Raw genomic sequence first — 20,188 nt, 5'->3', positions numbered from 1 at the left:
AAGTACTTAAAATTAACCAGAAAGCATATATTTAAATGTAACTTCTCCAGGGGCGGATGTCCCAGACACAAAGGACCAATTTTCAACATCTGGATTTCTCCTTTAAGCTTTCAACTGTTCATGTTTTCCCCCTCCTCCAGTGAAGGAATGTCGGGTATAGCGCAGCTTAAGATTAAGTCCATGCAAGTACTTAGAATCAGGACAGCTCTTGAGTGATCAGCTTCCTATGAGCTATGTCAGCTTTTTAAGCTGTTGGCCAACTTTTGCTAGTTGCCATGTATGAAATATTTTAACATAAATTTCTTTGGCTCAAAAGATTAATTAACCAACCCCATTATCTACAAACTGCGGGCTCTAAGTGCAAAGCAGAATTATATCCATTAGAGGCACTTGCACTTTGTTCAGTAATATAGTTTGAGAGCTATAGTGGTAGGGGATTCTATTGCAAGGGGAATAGATAGACGTTTCTGCGGCCGCAATTGAGACGCCAGGATGGTATGTTGCCTCCCTGGTGCAAGGGTCAAGGATGTCTCGGAGCGGGTGCAGGACATTTTGGAGAGGGAGGATGAACAGCCAGTTGTCGTGGTGCATATAGGTACCAACGATATAGGTAAAAAATGGGATGAGGTCCTACAAGCTGAACTTAGGGAGCTAGGAGTTAAATTAAAAAGTAGGATCTCAAAGGTAGTAATCTCAGGATTGCTACCAGTGCCACGTGCTAGTCAGAGCAGAAATCGCAGGATAGCTCAGATGAATACCTGGCTTGAAGAGTGGTGCAGAAGGGAGGGATTCAAATTCCTGGGACATTGGAACCGGTTCTGGGGGAGGTGGGACCAGTACAAACCAGACCGTCTGCATCTGGGCAGGACCGGAACCAATGTCCTAGGAGGAGTGCTTGCTAGTGCTGTTGGGGAGGGGTTAAACTAATATGGCAGGGGGATGGGAACCTATGCAGGGAGACAGAGGGAAGTAGAATGGGGGTAGAAGCAAAAGATAGAAAGAAGAAAAGTAAAAGTGGAGGGCAAAGAAACCCAAGGCAAAAATCAAAAAGGGCCACATTACAGCAAAATTCTAAAGGGGCAAAGTGTCTTAAAAAGACAAGCCTGAAGGCCCTGTGCCTCAATGCGAGGAGTATTCGTAATGTGGACGAATTAACTGCACAGACAGCAATTAATGAATATGGTATAATTGGCATCACGGAGACATGGCTCCAGGGTGACCAAGGCTGGGAACTCAACATCCAGGGGTATTCAATATTCAGGAAGGATAGACAGAAAGGAAAAGGAGGTGGGGTAGCGTTGCTGGTTAAAGAGGAAATTAACGCAATAGTAAGGAAAGACATTAGCTTGGATGATGTGGAATCTGTATGGGTGGAGCTGCGGAATACCAAAGATCAGAAAACGCTAGTGGGAGTTGTGTACAGACCACCAAACAGTAGTAGTGAGGTTAGGGACAGCATTAAACAAGAAATTAGGGATGCGTGCAATAAAGGTACAGCAGTTATCATGGGCGACTTTAATCTACATATAGATTGGGCTAACCAAACTGGTAGCAATATGGTGGAGGAGGATTTCCTGGAGTATATTAGGGATGGTTTTCTAGACCAATATGCTGAGGAACCAACTAGAGGGCTGGGTGATGTGTAATGAGAAAGGACTAATTAGCAATCTTGTTGTGCGAGGCCCCTTGGGGAAAAGTGACCATAATATGGTAGAATTCTTTATTAAGATGGAGAGTGACAGTTAATTCAGAAACTAGGGTCCTGAACTTAAGGAAAGGTAACTTCGATGGTATGAGACGTGAATTGGCTAGAATAGACTGACAAATTATACTTAAAGGGTTGACGGCAGATAGGCAATGGCAAACATTTAAAGATCACATGGATGAACTTCAACAATTGTACATCCCTGTCTGGAATAAAAATAAAACGGGGAAGATGGCTCAACCGTGGCTAACAAAGGAAATTAAGGATAGTGTTAAATCCAAGGAAGAGACATATAAATTGGCTAGAAAAAGCAGCAAACCTGAGGATTGGGAGAAATTTAGAATTCAGCAGAGGAGGACAAAGGGTTTAATTAGGAGGGGGAAATAGAGTATGAAAGAAAGCTTGCTGGGTACATAAAAACTGACTGCAAAAGCTTCTATAGATATGTGAAAAGAAAAAGATTAGTGAAGACAAACGTAGGTCCCTTGCAGTCAGATTCAGGTGAATTTATAATGGGGAACAAAGAAATGGCAGACCAGTTGAACAAATACTTTTGTTCTGTCTTCACGAAGGAAGACACAAATAACCTTCCGGAAATACCGAGGGTCTAGTGAGAAGGAGGAACTGAAGGAAATTCTTATTAGGCGTGAAACTGTGTTGGGAAAATTGATGGGATTGAAGGCCGATAAATCCCTGGGGCCTGATATTCTGCATCCCAGAGTACTTAAAGAAATGGCCCTACAAATAGTGGATGCATTGGTGATCATTTTCCAACAGTCTATCGACTCTGGATCAGTTCTAGGACTGGAGGTTAGCTAATGTATCACCATTTTTTTTAAAAAGGAGGGAGAGAGAAAACGGGGAATTATGGACCGGTTAGCCTGACATCAGTAGTGGGGAAAATGTTGGAATCAATTATTAAAGATGAAATAGCAGCGCATTTCGAAAGCAGTGACATCATCGGTCCAAGTCAGCATGGATTTATGAAAGGGAAATCATGCTTGACAAATTTTCTAGAATTTTTTGAGGATGTAACTAGTAGAGTGGACAAGGGAGAACCAGTGGATGTGGTGTATTTGGACTTTCAAAAGGCTTTTGACAAGGTCCCACACAAGAGATTGGTGTGCAAAATCAAAGCACATGGTATTGGGGGTAATGTACTGACGTGGATAGAAAACTGGTTGGCAGACAGGAAGCAGAGAGTCGGGATAAACAGGTCCTTTTCAGAATGGCAGGCAGTGACTAGTGGGGTGCCGCATGGCTCAGTGCTGGGACCCCAGCTATTTATCATACACATGAATGATTTAGATGAAGGAATTGAGTGTAATATCTCCAAGTTTGCAGATGACACTAAGCTGGGTGGCGGTGTGAGCTGTGAGGAGGAGGCTAAGAGGCTGCAGGGTGATTTGGACAGGTTGGATAGGTGAGTGGGCAAATGCATGGCAGATGCAGTATAATGTGGATAACTCTGAGGTTATCCACTTTGGTGGCAAAAACACGAAGGCAGAATATTATCTGAATGGCGGCAGATTAGGAAAAGGGGAGGTGCAATGAGACCTGGGTGTCATGGTACATCAGTCATTGAACGTTGGCATACAGGTACAGCAGGCGGTGAAGAAAGCAAATGGTATGTTGGCCTTCATAGTGAGGGGATTTGTGTATTGGAGCAGGGAGGTCTTACTGCAGTTGTACAGGGCCTTGGTGAGGCCTCACCTAGAATATTGTGTTTCGTTTTGGTCTCCTAATCCGAGGAAGGACGTTCTTGCTATTGAGGGAGTGCAGCGAAGGTGCACCAGACTGATTCCCGGGATGGCAGGACTGACATATGAGGAGAGACTGGATCGACTGGGCCTGTATTCACTGGAGTTTAGAAGGATGAGAGGGGATCTCATAGAAACGTATAAAATTCTGACAGGACTGGACAGGTTAGATGCAGGAAGAAAGTTCCCGATGTTGGGGAAGTCCAAAACCAGAGGACACAGTCTAAGGATAAGGGGTAGGCCATTTAGGATGGGATGAGGAGAAACTTCTTCACTCAGAGAGTTGTTAACCTGTGGAATTCCCGACCGCAGAGAGTTGTTGATGCCAGTTCATTGGATATATTCAAGAGGGAGTTGGATATGGCCCTTACGGCTAAAGGGATCAAGGGATATGGAGAGAAAGCAGGAAAGGGTTACTGAGGTGAATGATCAGCCATGATCTTATTGAATGGTGCTGCAGGTTCGAAGGGCCAAATGGTCTTCTCCTGCACCTATTTTCTATGTTTCTATGAAGGGGTGTGTTGGATTGTTGCTGTACGACTATATAGCGTTTGCAATTTTTGGTTTTGGTAGTTGAGATGGGCCTTTTATTAAAAGTCTAGCAGACTACTCAAGGGTACGGCAACAACATTAAAGCTGATCTTCCTGCACTACCCACCCTGGCACTGGACAGGAACATCGTACCAAAATCATGCTGCTTCTGTCCAGGCCGAAGACCCCTGGTGTTTCTTGTCCTGGTCAGCCAGTGACTCAGTGTGTAGCATGCTCACCTCTGAGTCAGACGGTTGTGGGTTCAAGTCCCACTCCAGAGACTTGAGCATGTAATCTAGGCTGACATTGCAGTGCAGTACTGAGAGAGTGCTGGGGGTAGAAATTGCTCCCCACCCGAAGTGGGGCATACACACCCCGTTTCAATGGTTTTTACTGCAGCTCTGGTTGAGGTCACCTCTTGAGCGAAATTATGCTCTTTGTTGTTTTTTTTAAAAACTCGGATCTGCAAGTCGCTCTTAATGGGGGCGGAGACTACACTAAAGGGGCGGAATTTGGGGTGGTGCGGAGTAACCGCCGTGATGACGTCATCAAGGCGCCTGCGTCACCATGGCTCTCCCTTCTCTTAAAAGGGAGAGCCTTCGCGATTTTAAAACTTCGGCCCACTGGGCCACCAGGGAGGGTTTCGGCCAGACCAGCAGTCTGGCACCCAAGAGGAGGTGCCAGGCTGCCTGTTGGCAGCCCGGCCGAACCCGGTGGCATAATTGTCGGGCCGACGTGACAGTCGGCCGACAAAAAAAAACATGGCGGCAGCAGTAGTGCGTCCTCCCCGTTAAGGGAAGCCGCATCGCTGTTGCAGAAGACCACAGCCTCCCTGGACATCCGGGGAAAAACAGATTTTGGCACCGTTGGGCGGGCTGAAGATTTTCAAAGGGGAATGTCGCCGTCGGCTGGGGCGGCGGTAGATCAGCGGTGCGCACGGTGATGACGCACTTAAGGCGGATCGGCTGCAGCAGGATGGTGTGGAGGGGGGGTTTGGGGCCTCCAGGAAAACTCAGGAGGGGAATTGGGCTACTAGCGACCATTCCACGAAAAGTCGCCGGCCACTCCACTCCGCAGTGTGGCTGCCGATTTGCGGTGATAACAGGCCTTGAGGAGAGGGACAACTTCGGCCTCCTGCACTGTTGGAAGTGCAGTCTTTCGGATGAGACATTAAACCGAGGCCTCGTCTGCCCTTTCAGATGGATGTAAAAGATCCCATGGCACTATTTTGAAGAAGAGCAGGGACTATATTTCAAAAAGTACTTCATTGGCTTTGGGACGTCAGGTGGTTGTGAAAGATGCTGTATAAATCCAAGTCTTTTTTTCTGGTTCATTAATATGCCTCCAGGCTGCGCCAAGTACAAGAGGCAGGGCATTTATGTCAGCTGTAGACACATCCCACAGCTGTGTATCAGGCCTCTGAGATCAGGGCCTTCTGGATGCTCAGTAGTCAGCCATCTGCTGTTTCAAATAGTGTAGGCATGAAATCAAAATAAAGGCACCATGGCTCTTGCTATGGTATCATACATTTTCCTGCAATATCTGACATCACTTGCACACTGATAGAATGAACGCCTCGGGGTAGTTGTCAGGAACCCATGTGTGCCATCAGCGAGACTCTGCTGTGCCCCCTCATGAAGTTGCCTCCTTTCCTGGGGGAAAGTGATGGAACTGTTTCCGTTGGCAAACGAGGTTCCTACCATGTTAATAAGGCATTGTTGGACTGAACACTAACTGGAGCAGCAAAAACCACCACTGGCTGTTCAGGAAGATCCAGTCTCATAATAATGTAATTCTGAGGTAACCTTCACATCCATTGGCAGGACTGTTCTTCTGGTAGATTTTGCCTGGCTTGAGAAAACAGCATAACTCTGACATTCTCCCTCAAAGTGTAGACAGTGGAGTGAGATCTCTTCGGACATCTCCAAGGAGGTGTGACTAGGGTGAAGACATAGTTCTTGGGATGAGGCCAAATGGGGGCCTGGCACCTGAAATGCCATTATACCTCTGCACAAACTCCTTGTCCTTCTCTAAATCCAGCACTGTAATTGTAATCCCCATGGAATACCCATGCTATACTCTGTGAACTTGAGCTCATCCAAAACGCTGCTGCCCGTATCCTAACTCCCACCAAGTCCCATTCACCTATCACCCCTGTACTCGCTGATCTACATTGGCTCCCAGTCCGGCAATGCCTTGATTTTAAAATTCTCATCCTTGTTTTCATATCCCTCCATGGCCTCACCCCTCCCTATCTCTGCAATCTTCTCCAGCCCCACAACCCTCCAAGATCTCTGCGCTCATTCAATTATGCCCTCTTGCGCATCCACCTTCAGCTGTCTAGGCCATAAGCTCTGGAATTACCTCCCTAAACCTCTCCTGTAAAGGGCCTTGGGAGCTTTTACTACGTTAAAGGCACTATATAAGTGCAAGTTGTTGTTGTGGTTAATGGAATTAATGTTAATGTGACCATCAGCGACAGTGATGTGGGAAAAGGTGTTTTTAAAATGATGCAATGCAAAAATGCAGCTGCACAAACCAGCAGCAAGTATTGCACCAAAAATAATTAAGCTAGGTGAATAGCAAAACAAACTAATGTCCTTTACAAGTAACATTAAACTGTCAATTATACTTTTAAGAATCAATCTTCTAAAAACCAGCGCAAGAAATCCCAGCAGCACCTGTTTTAAATGGGCAAGCTTGCTGAAGAGTAAACAGGCAAGGAGGATTGTTGATTTTGGCGTGAGACCAGTTTATAAAAAGGTTGCTTACAATTAAGAGACATATCGAGGTTCCCACATGCTCTGCAGGAGGCCTCCAATGATTTGCAGCTATCCAGACAGCAAGCCCGATGGAGTATATGTCCACAGATCCTTAAAGGTAGCAGGACAGGTCAATAAGGTCGTTAAAAAGGCATACAGAATGCTTTCCTTTATTAGCCGAGGCACAGAATACAAGAGCAGAGAAGTTATGCTAGAACTGTATACAGCACTAGTTAGGCCACAGCTAGAGTACTGCGGCAGTTCTGGTCACCACATTACAGGAAGGATGTGATTGCATTAGAGAGGGTGCAGAGGAGATTTACGAGGATTTTAGCAGGGCTGGAAAACTTTAGCCATGAGGAAAGATTGGATAGGCTGGGATAGTTTTCCTTGGAACAGAGGAGGCTAAGGGGAGATTTAATTGAGCTGTATAAAATTATAAGGGGCCTAGATAGAGTGGATAGTAAGGACCTATTTCCCTTAGCAGAGGGGTCAATACCAGAGGGCATACAGTAGTTGGTGGAAGGATTAGAGGGGAGATGAAGAAACATTTCTTCACCCAGAGGGTGGTGGGGGTCTGGAACTCACTGCCTGAAAGGATGTTGGGTGTGCACTTAAAGAGCTGTAATCTACAGGGCTACGGAGCTAGTGCTGGAAGGTGGGATTAGGCTGGGTAACTCTTTTTCGACCGGCACAGATGATGGGCCGAATGGCCTCCTTCTGTATCGTAATTTTCTATGATTCTATGACTCGCCTGATTTCTCGAGATGCAAGGATGCACTCTGTGAGCCCACGATCACTGAGTAACCGTCACAATTTACAACATACAAAATATCGCACATCTACCATGAGTGAGTAAACAAGTTATTCTGGGACTCCAGCACAGACGATGCCTTGGCAAAACTGCCCTAAAGAAAATGCATGCACTAGGTTGTACCTGCGGTTGTCGTATCTTTCTCTTTAGCAGCCATCTCCTCCACCTCAGCCCGCCTTCGAAGCTCAAATCTTCTGGCGAACCCCTCTTTAGGTTTCCATAGGTCCTGGAGGAGAAGAGGTTTTTCATTGTCTCCCAGGGCTCGGAGACACTCTGTCCGCCAGCGTTTGTCCGTCCCCTCGAACCTTCCGATCACATCACAGAGCAGGTACTCGCTGGCACACTTCTTGCTCACCGAGTAGCGCTCAAGGGCTTCTTTGACCAACTCATGGGTGCTCGATCGCGGGGTGGCCAGGACACTTTTGTAGTTTGCCCCGCTGCATATCTCATCGCCAAAGATCTTAAGAATGCCAGGAGCCGAAAGCTGGATGGAGAGCTCCGAAGGGTCATCCGTTAGGTCAGTCGGACTATCGGTCACTGACCGTCGCTCCCGGTAACTTAGCTTCCGGTACAGGACCTGCGTGAAAGCCCGGCTCTGCCTCTTCAGTTTGTTCTTTGATGGCTGGGACATATTTGTGGACGATTCGTAAAACATGCTGTCAGATAAATGCGATCTGAAACATAAGAAAAGACAAGAATAGAGAGGAGATAGTACGTTCGTCTTATCAAGGACAAATTACTAGATTTTAAAATGATTCCTAATCATTCTGACAAAAAGCAAAACACTGCGGATGCTGGAAATCTGAAATAAAAACAGAAAATGCTGGAAATACTCAGCGGGTCAGGCAGCATCTGTGGAGAGAGAAACAGATTTAATGTTCCAGGTCGATGACCCTTCGTCAGAACTCAATGATGAAGGGTCATCGACGTGAAACATTAACTCTGTTTCTCATTCCACAGATGCTGCCTGACCTGCTGAGTATTTCCAGCATTTTCTGTTTTTATCCCTAATCATTTTGAGTCGCATTTCCATTCCAGAAATTGAGACATTTGCCAACTCGTGCAATTTCCCAAAAGGGGCCAAACGTTTTTCTAAATCTCGTGAGATTTGGTTCTGTCGCTGCACATGGAGATAGCATGTGGGCTGGGCTGCAACTTGTCCTCTTGGGTCCTCTTCAATATACTGTCAAAAAAGTGTACAACCACTAAAAAAGGCTAAGGGGTCTACAGTGTGGTTATTGGACATAGAGGCCTGAGGGTCAGGATGAGTCCAACTAATGTGGCCAGCACGAATGGCACCAGGAGGCAGCAGGTACACTAATTAGCAAGGATGATAGGGCCATAAAAAATACGCAATTAGCGGGCCTTCCATAATGAGAGCACCCAAGTAACGTTCCAGTCGCTGAACATCCCATGAACCGCAATTTCCTCCAATGAAAGATTGAGATGACGGAAGCCATTGTCCTTGGCTCCCCCCCACTCCACCCGACACAAATTCCATTCCGTTCCCTTGCCACAGATTCGCTCCCTCTCCCTGGCTGCTGCCTCAGGTTGAACCAGATAGTTCGCAAACTCAACGTTCTAGTTGCACCAGAGCAGAGCTTCCGATCCCATAATCCTCCCCATCACAAAGTCTGCCGACTACCACCGCCATAACATCACTCACCTCCGCCCCTGGATCAGTGTTTGTATGCTGCTGAAACCCTCATCAATGCTTTTGTTACCTCCAGACCGACTATTCCAATGGTTTACTGGCCGGCCTCCCATCTTCCACCCTCCATAAACTTGAATTCTTCCAAAGCTCTGCTCCCCGTGTCCCTGTCCTGCTCACCTTTCACCCTGGTGCTCGCTGGCTCCTGTTCCACCAAAGCCTTGATTTTAAAATTCAAATCCCTCTGTAGCCTCGGCACTCCCTATCTCTGTAACCTTCTTCAGCCCTACAATTCTTCATTACTCCAACTCTGGCCTCTTATGTAATCCCGTGCTTTTAGTTACCATCCTAATATCTCCTTCTTTGGCTCGGTGCCAAAATCTGTCTTAGTACACTCCTGTAAAACATCTTAAGACGCTTTCCTACATTTTATGGCATTTCTCTGGGGTTTCCCCATCATCTTCCGCCAAAGTTATGGCAGGAGATCTGGAGAACCCTGATATTAATTGGACAGAAGAGGTAGGTAAAGGGGATAAGGGAATGGAGTTCCTACAATATGTATAGGACTCCTTTCTAACCCAGTATGTAAAAAGCCCAACAAGGGAGGATTAGCTATTGGACCTAGTAATGGGGAATGAACCAGAGCAGATAAGAGAAGTAAAAGTTGGGGAACACCTAGGCAATAGTGACCATAATATAATATGCTTTAAGATGATAAATGGGAAGGACATAAGTATGATAGAAACTAGGGTAATAGATTGGAAAAAAGCTGATTTTTGAGGGGCTGAGAGTAGAACTTGGGAAAATAAAATGGGTAACAATATTGGCAAACAACGATGTAGAACACAATGGGAAACATTTAAAATGGTGTTCAACAGAGTGCAGGAACAATATATTTTACGAAAAGGAAAGAGCAAATTAAACACTAATGAGACTCCATGGATGAATACAGCCATGAGGGAACAATTGAGGGTAAGGAAAGAGGCATACATTAAGTATATAGACAGCATGGGAGTGCATTATAAAGGGAGAATACGAAAAGATTAGGAGAGAAGTCAAAAAAACAATTAGGAAGGCAAAGAGAAACTATGAAATTAAATTATCAAGGAACATACAACAAAATAGTAAACGAGTCACAGGTAACGATAGAGAGATGACAGAAATATTAAATAATTATTTTGCTTCAGTATTTACCAGGGAGATAGAACATGACATTGGATGATGAGATTAGTAATACGAGAAGTACATTTAAAATAAAAAGAGGTGATATATTAAATAAACTAGCAAAACTCAAAGAGGATAAAATCCCAGGTCTGGATGGATTGCATCCACGCATTTTAAAAGAATCTAGGGAAGAGACAGCAGAGGCTTTACTACACATATTTAATAATTTGTTAGAAAAAGGTGCAGTACAAGAGGACTGGCAGATAGCTAACATAATACCTATATTTAAGAAAGGGGATAGAGCATGTCCAGGGATTTACAGACCAATCAGTTTAACATTGGTGGTATGAAAAATAATGGAATCTCTACTAAAGGAGAAAATAGAAGAACATCTAGAAACCAAAAATACGATAACGAATAGTCAGCATGGATTTCAAAAGGGAAAGTCTTACTTGACCAACCTCATTGAATTTTTTTTAAGAGGTAACAGAGAGAGTAGACAATGGTAATGCAGTAGAGAAATGTATCAAGATTTTCAAAAGGCGTTCGATAAGGTCAGATGAGCAAGGTCAGAGAATGTGGAGTCAGGGGACAAGTAGCAGAATGGATAGCTAGCTGGCTTCAAGACAGAAAGCAGAGAGTAGGGGTAAAAGATAGCTATTCACAGTGACAAAAGGTGGGAAGTGGTGTTCCACAAGGATCAGTGCTGGGACCACTGTTGTTCACAATTTATATTAACAATTTAGACTTCGGAATCAAAAACACAATTTCTAAATTTACACATGACACCAAATTTTCGATACTGAGGAGGACTGCAACAAATTACAGGAAGACTTTAATAAACTTGAAGAATGGGCATATAATTGTCAAATGATGTTCAACACAGATAAATGTGAGGTATTACATTTTGGTAGGAAGAATAGAGAGGTCACTTATTACTTGGAGGGTGAGAGTCTAGGTGGGGTAGAGGAACAAAGGGATCTCAGAGTACAAGTACACAAATCACTAAAAGTTGCGATACAGGTTAGCAATGCCATAAAAAAGCAAACAAGCACTAGGGTTTATTTCTAGAGGGATAGAATTGAAAAGTAGGGAAGTTATGCTAAACCTGTATCGAACCTTGGTGAGACCAAGTACCGTGTACCATTCTGGTCGCGATATTATAAAAAGAATATAGGGGCATTGGAGAGGGTGCAGAGAACATTAACAAGGATGATACCAGGAAAGGATGAACAGACTGGGTCTCTTTTCTCTTGAAAAAAGAAGACTGAGGGATGACCTAATAGAGGTCTTTAAAATTATGAAAGGTTTTCATAGAGTAGATACAGAGAGAATATTTCCATTTGTGGGGAAGAGCCTAACACGAGGCCATCAATTCAAGATAGTCACCAAGAAATCCAATAAGGAATTCAGAAGAAAATTTTTTACCCAAAGAGTGGTGAGAATGTAGAACTAGCTGCCACAAGGAGTGGTTGAAGTGAATAGTATAGATTATTTAAGGGGAGAGGCTAGATAAGCATATGAGGGAAAAGGGAATAGAGAGTTATGCTGATAGATTTAGATGAGGAAAGACAGGAGGAGGCTCGAGTGGAGCATAAATGCCAGCAGGGATTGGTTGGGCGGAATGGCCTGTTTCTGTGTCATATATCCTATGTAATCCTATGTAAAACCACCTATGTATTTAATTGCACCTCCAGCCACTTAGATGAAAGAAAGAAAAGACTTGGATTTATATAGCGCCTTTCATGACCATCGGATGTCTCAAAGCGCTTTGCAGCCAATGAAGTGCTTTTGGAGTGTAGTCACTGTTGTAATGCAGGAAATGTGATAGCCAATTTGCGCACAAGTAAGCTCCCAGAAACAGCAATATGATAAATCCAGATAATCTGTTTTTGTTATGTTGATTGATTGATAAATATTAGCCAGGATAACTCCCCTGCTTCTTCGAAATAGTGCCGTAGGATCTTTTACGTCCACTTGAGTGAGCAGACGGGGCCTCGGTTTAACGTCTCAGCCAAAAGATGACACCTCCAACAGTGCAGTGCTCCCTCAGTTCTGCACTGAGTGTCAGCCTGGATTTTTGTGCTCAAGTCCCTGGAGATGCCACTAAGATGGTGGGATAATAAAAATTGTTGGAGATTGTGCACAGGGCAATGGTTGCAATCCTGCTTTTAGTAAACAATGCCTTGGTGTATAACTTGAGTAAGCCTTTGATTGATGACTTTAGTCTTCAGAGAACTATCAATCCGGTAACTGCACAATGCTGTTCCTGTGCCTTACTGAACTTAGAATGAAAGACTAATGTTTGCTGCAGCTTGAGAATATTGTCTCATCGCAGTACGACACAAGATGCAGGCCCCGCTTTAAAAAAAATGCAAATGCTACAAACTGCATTTCTTTTTCTGTCAAAAATTGGACCCAGAGATGCATGCTACCCTTTAAATTAGAGCTAGGCTGTTCAAGGGTGATGTCAGGAAGCATGTCTTCACACAAAGAGTAATGGAAATCTGGAACTCTCACCCTCAAAAAGCTGTTGAGGCTGGGGGTCAATTGAAAATTTCAAAACTGAGATTGGTAGATTTTTGTTAGGTGAGGGTATTAAGGTAACGGAACCAAGATGGGCAGATGGAGTTATTATACAGATCAGCCACAATCTAATAGAATGGCAGAACAAGCTCGAGGGGCTGAATGGTCTACTCCTGTTCCTATGTGCATAGTTTCCATGACTTCTTAAAAACTGATGTAAATGGTTCCTGGTATTTGGTGACATTTTAATTCTCCGATTTCCATTCAGAAAATTAAATATTAACTTTTGTTCCCTCGATTTTACCCAAATTGAATTCCTCTTTATATAAAAAGTGAAAGATTCCTGTAAAATTCAAGAAACAAAACTGAGAATGAAGGACCCGAGTGAATAACACACCAGATTTAACAGTCCCAAATGTATGAATATGCTGTGAAGATCTTGCATGTGTTACTGACACAGTAATTTACTGCTTTAATGGAATGCAAGACAGGAAATAATTTAAATGTTAATTCATGCATACAATGCTGTTATTATTATCCCTATAAGCCTACAAACTGTTGTAATGAATGGCATGAATAGTTGCAGAAAATCAATGATGTTATTGTCGTTAATGAAACAGCTGATTGCGAGTATGAGGGAAAAAAATAGATTTGACAATAAAACTGAAAAGTACACACCTATCATCATCATAGGCAGTCCCTCAAAATCGAGGAAGACTTGCTTCCACTCTAAAAGTGAGTACTTAGGTGACTGAACAGTCCAATATGGGAATTACAGTCTCTGTCACAGGTGGGACAGACAGTGGTTGAAGGAAAGGGTGGGCGGGGACCCCGCCTGGTTTGTCGCATGCTCCTTCCGCTGCCTGCATTTGCTTTCTGCATGCTCTCGGCGACGAGACTCAAGGTGCTCAGTGCTTTCCCGGATGCTCTTCTTCCACTTAGGGCGGTCTTTGGTCAGGGACTCCCAGGTGTCGGTGGGGATGCTGCTTTCATCAAGGAGGCTTTGAGGGTGTTCTTGAAATGTTTCCTCTGCCACCTGGGGCTTGCTTTCCATGTAGGAGTTCCGAGTAGAGCACTTGTTTTGGGAGTGTTGTGTCAGGCTTGCGAACAATGTGCCCCGCCCAACGGAGCTGGTTGAGTGTGGTCAGTGCTTCGATGCTGGGGATGTTGGCCTGATCAAGGACACTAACGATGGTGCATCTGTCCTCCCAGGGGATTTGCAGGATCTTGCGGAGACATCGTTGGTGGTATTACTCCAGCAATTTGAGGTGTCTACTGTAATTGGTCCACATCTCAGCCATACAGGAGGGTGGGTATCACTACAGCCCTGTAGACTATAAGCTTGGTGCTGGATTTGAGGACCTGATCTTCAAACACTCTCTTCCTCAGGTGACGGAAGGCTGCGCTGGCACACTGGAGGCGGTGTTGGACATAGTCATCGATGTCTGCCCTTGCTGATAATAGGCTTCAAAGATTTGGAAAGTAGTCCACGTTGTCCAGGGCCGCACTGTGGACCTTGATGACTGGGTGGCAGTGCTGTGTGGCGGGGTCAGGTTGGTGGAGGACCTTTGTCTTAACGGATGTTTAGTGTAAGGCCCATGCTTTCGTACGCCTCGGTGAAGATGTTGACTATAACTTGGAGTTCAGCCTCTGAATGTGCGCAGATGCAGGAGTCCACGTACTGTATATCGATGACAGAGGATGGGACGGTCTTGGTTCTGGCCTAGAGGCGACGAAGGGTGAACAGGTCCCCAATGGTTCTGTAGTTTAGTTCCACTCCAGCGGGGAGCTTGTTGAGTGTGAGGTTGGGCATTGCAGCAAGGAAGATTAAGAAGAGGGTTGGCGCGATAATGCAGCCCTGCTTGACCCTGGTCCAGACGTGGATTTGGTCTGTGGTGGATCCGTTGGTCAGGATCACGGCTTGCACATAGTCATGGAGCAGGCGGAGGATGGCGACAAACTTTTGGGGGCAGCCAAAACGGAGGAGGACACTCCATAGTCACTCACGGTTAACAGTGTCAAAGGCTTTTGTAAAGTCAAAGGCGGCCATGTACAAGGGTTGGTGCTGTTCCCTGCATTTCTCTTGCAGTTGTCGTGCTGTGAAGATCATGTCCGTTGTAGCCTGTAGTGGACGGAATCCACACTAAGACTCCGGGAGGAGCTCCTCAGCCACAGGGAGAAGACGATTGAGGAGGATTCTAGCGATAACATTCCCAGTGGCTGATAACAGGGAGATTCCTCTGTAGTTGCCGCAGTCGGATTTGTTCCCTTTTTTAAAGATGGTCATGATTACTGCCTCTCTGAGATTTTCCGGCATGCTGTCATCCTTCCAGATGAGAGAGATGAGGTCATGCATTCGTGCCAATAGTGCCTCTCCGCCATACTTTAGTGCCTCAGTGGGGATTCCATCCGCTCCCGATGCCTTGTTGTTCTTGAGCTGATAGATAGCCTTTTCTACCTCGTGCAGGGCTGGGGTTTTGCTGAGATTGTGGCGGGTAGCATGCTGCAGGATGGAGTCAAGGACACTCATGTCAAAGGCATAGTCTCGGTTAAGGAGATCTTCGAAGTATTCCTTCCAGCGAGTTGTGACTGCTTCGGTGTCCTTGATAAGTGTCTCCCCGTTTTTGGTCAGCAGTGGAGTGGGGTCTTGGGTACTTGGGCCGTAGGTGGACTTGACTGCGGTGAAGACTCCTCGCACATCATGGCTGTCGGCTAGCTGCTGAATCTCTTGTGCTTTCTCCACCCACCATCTATTCTTTAGGTCACGGGTTTTTTGTTGGACCTCGGCCTTAAGCCATCTGTAAAGCTGCTTTGCTGCTCCAGAGTTGGGTTGTTGTTTTAGGTTCAGAAATACCCTGCGCTTGCGATTTATTAGCTCTTGGATCTCCTGGTCATTCTCATCAAACCAGTCCTGGTGTTTCCTGGTTGAGTGACTGAGCGTCTCTTCGCAGGCATTGGTTATGGTAGCCTGGAGGGCAGACCAAGCGCTGTGGGCATTCTGCATCTCAGGGTCATCAAGGGTCACAATGAGGCGCTGGCTGTATAGGGCTCTTAGCTGGGTCTTTGAGTTGATGATGGAACGAATTAGGCGATGGTCTATCCAACAATCGTCAGCTCCTGTCATGGCGCGGGTGATGTGCACATCCTTGCAATCCCTGGCTCGAACGATGACGTAGACACACCTATACTTAGCTATTATGTAATAGTTCTTGAAATGTTCCGCATTTGTAATTTAGTTTAGGGGAATAATTTTTCTTGAGTAAAGGTTTATCAGTCCTTTAGCTTCAGCTTGCTAATTTATTCTGCGAAAGTGATCTGAAAACCCTGTCAAACAAATGATGAATTCAGAGCTACACATTTGCTGTAAAGTACTAGTTGGTATATTTACAAAGGTTTAACAATCAAACTGAACCCTACCAGTTCATCCACCGGCTCACAAATGCACGCCTCATCGTGGAGAACCTGAATGCAATTAACTGGGGTTTTATTGAGTCTTGTGAACATCACATGACTGGCTCAGCCACTCACAGTGCAACAGCTCCAAAAACCAGTGAGCATGCTCACAGGTGCATACATTACACTCCCTTTTGATAGAAAGACAAAAAAAGATTTAGTGGAATGTTTGGTATTATAGGTCACACCCCTTGCAACTGTTCTGAAAATATGCTCAGTGAATGCAACAGTAGGATCTTTTGCAAAGATTTTATGACTATGTCAATTCAAAATTATGCTTATTATAACGTCAGTCCATCTTCTCTGCAAGTACAGCAGCTGCAAGGTCAGCAGTCACATCCTAGAGTACATCTGTTTAGTGTCTTCTGCTTTCTTCCAAACAAGAAATTAGTTCATACTGGAATTATAACCGCTTCGATTGTAAACATTCAGAAAACACAGTGACTGGTTAAAATAAAATGAGAGTTTATTACTGAGTATGTACTCCCTTATAAGAATTGAAATTTAGATCACTGAATTTTGAAAGCATAGGGGTTTTCTTAGGCGTCATTGTAGCTCACCCTGGAGAGAACTTAAGAAATAGGATCAGGATAAGGCCATTTGGCCCCTCGAACCTGGTGTGCTATTCAGCAAGATCATGGCTGATCAGATCTTTTCCATAACTCCACTTTACTGCCTGCTCCCCATAACCATTGACTCCCCTGTAGTTCAAAAATCTGTCTATCTCCACCTTAAATATATTAAATGACCCACCCTCCACAGCTCTCTGCGGTACAGAATACCAAAGATTCATGACCCTCTGAGAGAAGAAATGCCTCCTCATCTCTGTTTTAAATCGGCGACCCCTTATTCTGAAACTATGCCCCCTAGTTCTAGATTCCCCCGTGAAGGGAAACATCCTCTCAAGAGAGTTTGCTCCCTCCTGTGCTACCCTGTCTTGTGCCATGTTTCTCTGAGGCTCTCCACATCTTTCCCCCTCTCAGTGATATCAGTGTGGAGAAGAGTTAATGTGCATCAAAATCAAATTTGCTGCTCCCTAACCATCTTATGTATGGGCCAGAGACTGTTTTCAGCTTTTTTGGGCTGGTAAATTGGGAGGTTGTCTTATAGATGGATCATCTTACTTGCAGGTATATCTGAGTACATGATTAATTTCACCTTACAGTACTTACCATGCTGCAGATACAAGGGGGCACCTTCAGAAATTAACCCCACGATTATATACCTCGGTGGTTCTACCACTCACTGCATTACCCCAAACCACTAACAACGAATATAAAGTAGTCCTGCTCATTCTGTAAGCAACAAAAAAAATGAAAAATAGAACAATATTATATTCTGGAAATGTCTGTCATTGTGCCTGCAAATTAACATTAAAAATGCAATACCTGAAGGTAAAATTACAAACTAATGAAGCACTAAGTCATCCTTAGTGTGAGTGTGACTGCACTCGCCTGGTTCTATTCTTATCTATCTAATCGTAGCCAGAGAATCACCTGCAACGTTTCTCTTCCCACCCCACACCGTTATCTCTGGTGTCCCCCAAGGATCTATCCTTGGCCCCCTCCTATTTCTCATCTACATGTTACCCCTTTGGCGACATCATCTGAAAACACAGCGTCAGTTTCCACATGTACGCTGACGACACCCAGCTCTACCTCACTACCACTTCTCACGACCCCTCCACGGTCTCTAAATTGTCAGACTGCTTGTCTGATATTCAGTTCTGGATGAGCAGAAGTTTTCTCCAATTGAATATTGGGAAGACCGAAGCCATTGTTTTCGGTCCCGGCCACAAATTTTGTTCCCTAGCCACTGACTCCAGCCCTTTCCCCAACTTCTGTCTGAGGCACAAAAAAAGCTTTTCCTCTTGTGACCTCTAGCTCTTTTGCCAATCACCTTAAATCTGTGCCCTCTGGTTAGCGATGGTAGTGATGGATTTTTCAGACTTTTTTCACTGTGATAGGTTAACTCATATAATTTAGATTTCTAAATGTAAACAGCAATTAGCTCTTTGTAAATCCTTTAACGATGTAGGTTGTATTACTGATGTCATTCATAGATACCAAATACTTGCTACCGTTTGGTTTGGGAGATCAGTTGCACAGTCCGGAGGACCATAATGATATACACATGGGGATGGTTCAAGATGGATTGTAAATAAATGAAGCCTACAGCCACTCTTGTCTGAAAACGCCCAATCTCGTCTGATCTCGGAAATGAAGCAGAGTCAGGCCTGGTTAGTACTTGGATGGGAGACCGCCTGGGAATACCAGGTGCAGTAGGCTACCCCAAAAGAGTTGTAAATAAATGACTTGCAGACCTGACCTTCTGCAGAAGCCCCATCAGCGTTTGAAACGAGTATTGAACAGGTTACTATGAAACCGCTCTGTCTCACTTTCTCTGAAAGCTGCGCATTTAGTACACAACTATATTGCTTTTTTTAAGGCGTTATTCCCCTTAGTAAATAACACGGGCACGTTTACATGCAGAGAAGCGGTAAAGTCACATCCAAGAAAACAGCGCATATTGAGATTTGCATCATAATGCAGACTGTGTTAGTGGGGGGGAATAGAAGCAGCTATAATTGACTAAACATTATTTTGTCGTACAAGGTTGCACACCTTGCAATTTATCTCTCTCCTTCGGTTTGCTGTTAAAACGGAAGGGAACCAGAAAACCTACAAGTGCATAAAAATCCCCAAAGAAATACATGAACTTTTAAAAATATATATATGGAAATGCAGGCTGCCCCTCATGCACTGCAAGTTTGGAGTGTGCAGGCTGCAGTTCCATCTGTTTGAAAGGGTTGGACGGTTTCCCATAGCAACGGGCCAAGCCATTTCTCCCCAGCCTCTTCATTCTCCTCTCAACTATCCATCTTCTCTCAGCCCTGTCACTTTCTCTCTTTCTTTCTCTTTTTTGGTCCTTTAGCTTTCTCGGACATCCTTTCCTCTGCACTCTTTCATTTCCTCTTTCTCTCTTTAATATTTGCTGCTAATTTTCTTTTTTTTTTCTGCCTCTTGCTATTTGCACCAGGACTTTTTCATTCGGTTCTTTCTCCAACTCTCCTTCTCTTGTCCTTTCTCCTCTCTCCTGCTGGAATTCTCCGAATTCCTTGCCCCTGTCAGTGTGACTTTTCTCACCCACACCCTTGCGCCCACCTTCCCGCGCAATCCCACACTCCTTGCTTACCTGCTGCCTTGTCTTTCGCTGCCTTTTTCCTCCCGGTTGATGTCTGTGCCTGTGTTTTTTTAAACCCCCTTTCCCTCTTGGTTTCTTTCTTCAGCTGCTCAGGTTCATTCCAATCGCCTTTCTCCTTCCCTCTCTCCCCAGGTGGCCGAGTTCTCCGGCGCCGGCTTTCCCGAGCACCTCACGGAAAGACCCGAACTCCCCGAGCGCCTCACGGAAAGACCCGAACTCCCCGAGCGCCTCACGGAAAGACCCGAACTCCCCGAGCGCTTCACGGAAAGACCCGAACTCCCCGAGCGCTTCACGGAAAGACCCGAACTCCCCGAGCGCTTCACGGAAAGACCCGAACTCCCCGAGCGCTTCACGGAAAGACCCGAACTCCCCGAGCGCCTCACGGAAAGACCCGAACTCCCCGAGCGCTTCACGGAAAGACCCGAACTCCCCGAGCGCCTCACGGAAAGACCCGAACTCCCTGAGCGCGCTGCAGGTTCGTGGGGTTTTGCTTGAGGCCAGCATCGCCATCTACGGGTGGAATTGGTTTCTTGCAGCGCGTCTCGTGGTTCATTCATTAGAATCCCATCGTGGCTGTGAGAGAGCTATCCAATTAGTCCCACTCCCCTGCTCTTTCCC

At 45.2% G+C, this 20,188-nt stretch overlaps 1 protein-coding gene and 1 pseudogene across 1 annotated transcript in view; one reads left to right on the top strand and one right to left on the bottom strand.

The window, feature by feature from the left end:
* Positions 1-19,712, bottom strand: part of radil (Ras association and DIL domains) — a 126,149-nt gene extending 106,437 nt beyond the window's left edge. The window contains exons 1-3 of the mRNA XM_070900005.1: positions 19,562-19,712; positions 17,539-17,661; positions 7,696-8,246 (exon numbers count right to left, since the gene is read on the bottom strand). Of these exons, the coding sequence (XP_070756106.1) occupies positions 7,696-8,227 (532 nt within the window). The 5' untranslated portion in view covers positions 8,228-8,246; positions 17,539-17,661; positions 19,562-19,712. The remainder of the gene's footprint in view (positions 1-7,695; positions 8,247-17,538; positions 17,662-19,561) is intronic.
* On the top strand, positions 18,536-18,654 carry LOC139226113 (5S ribosomal RNA; annotated as a pseudogene).
* Positions 19,713-20,188: the final 476 nt, after the last annotated feature.

The sequence above is a fragment of the Pristiophorus japonicus genome, chromosome 15 (genome assembly GCF_044704955.1).
Source record: "Pristiophorus japonicus isolate sPriJap1 chromosome 15, sPriJap1.hap1, whole genome shotgun sequence".
NCBI lineage: Eukaryota > Metazoa > Chordata > Chondrichthyes > Pristiophoridae > Pristiophorus > Pristiophorus japonicus.
This window is presented reverse-complemented; position numbering and strand designations above follow the sequence as displayed.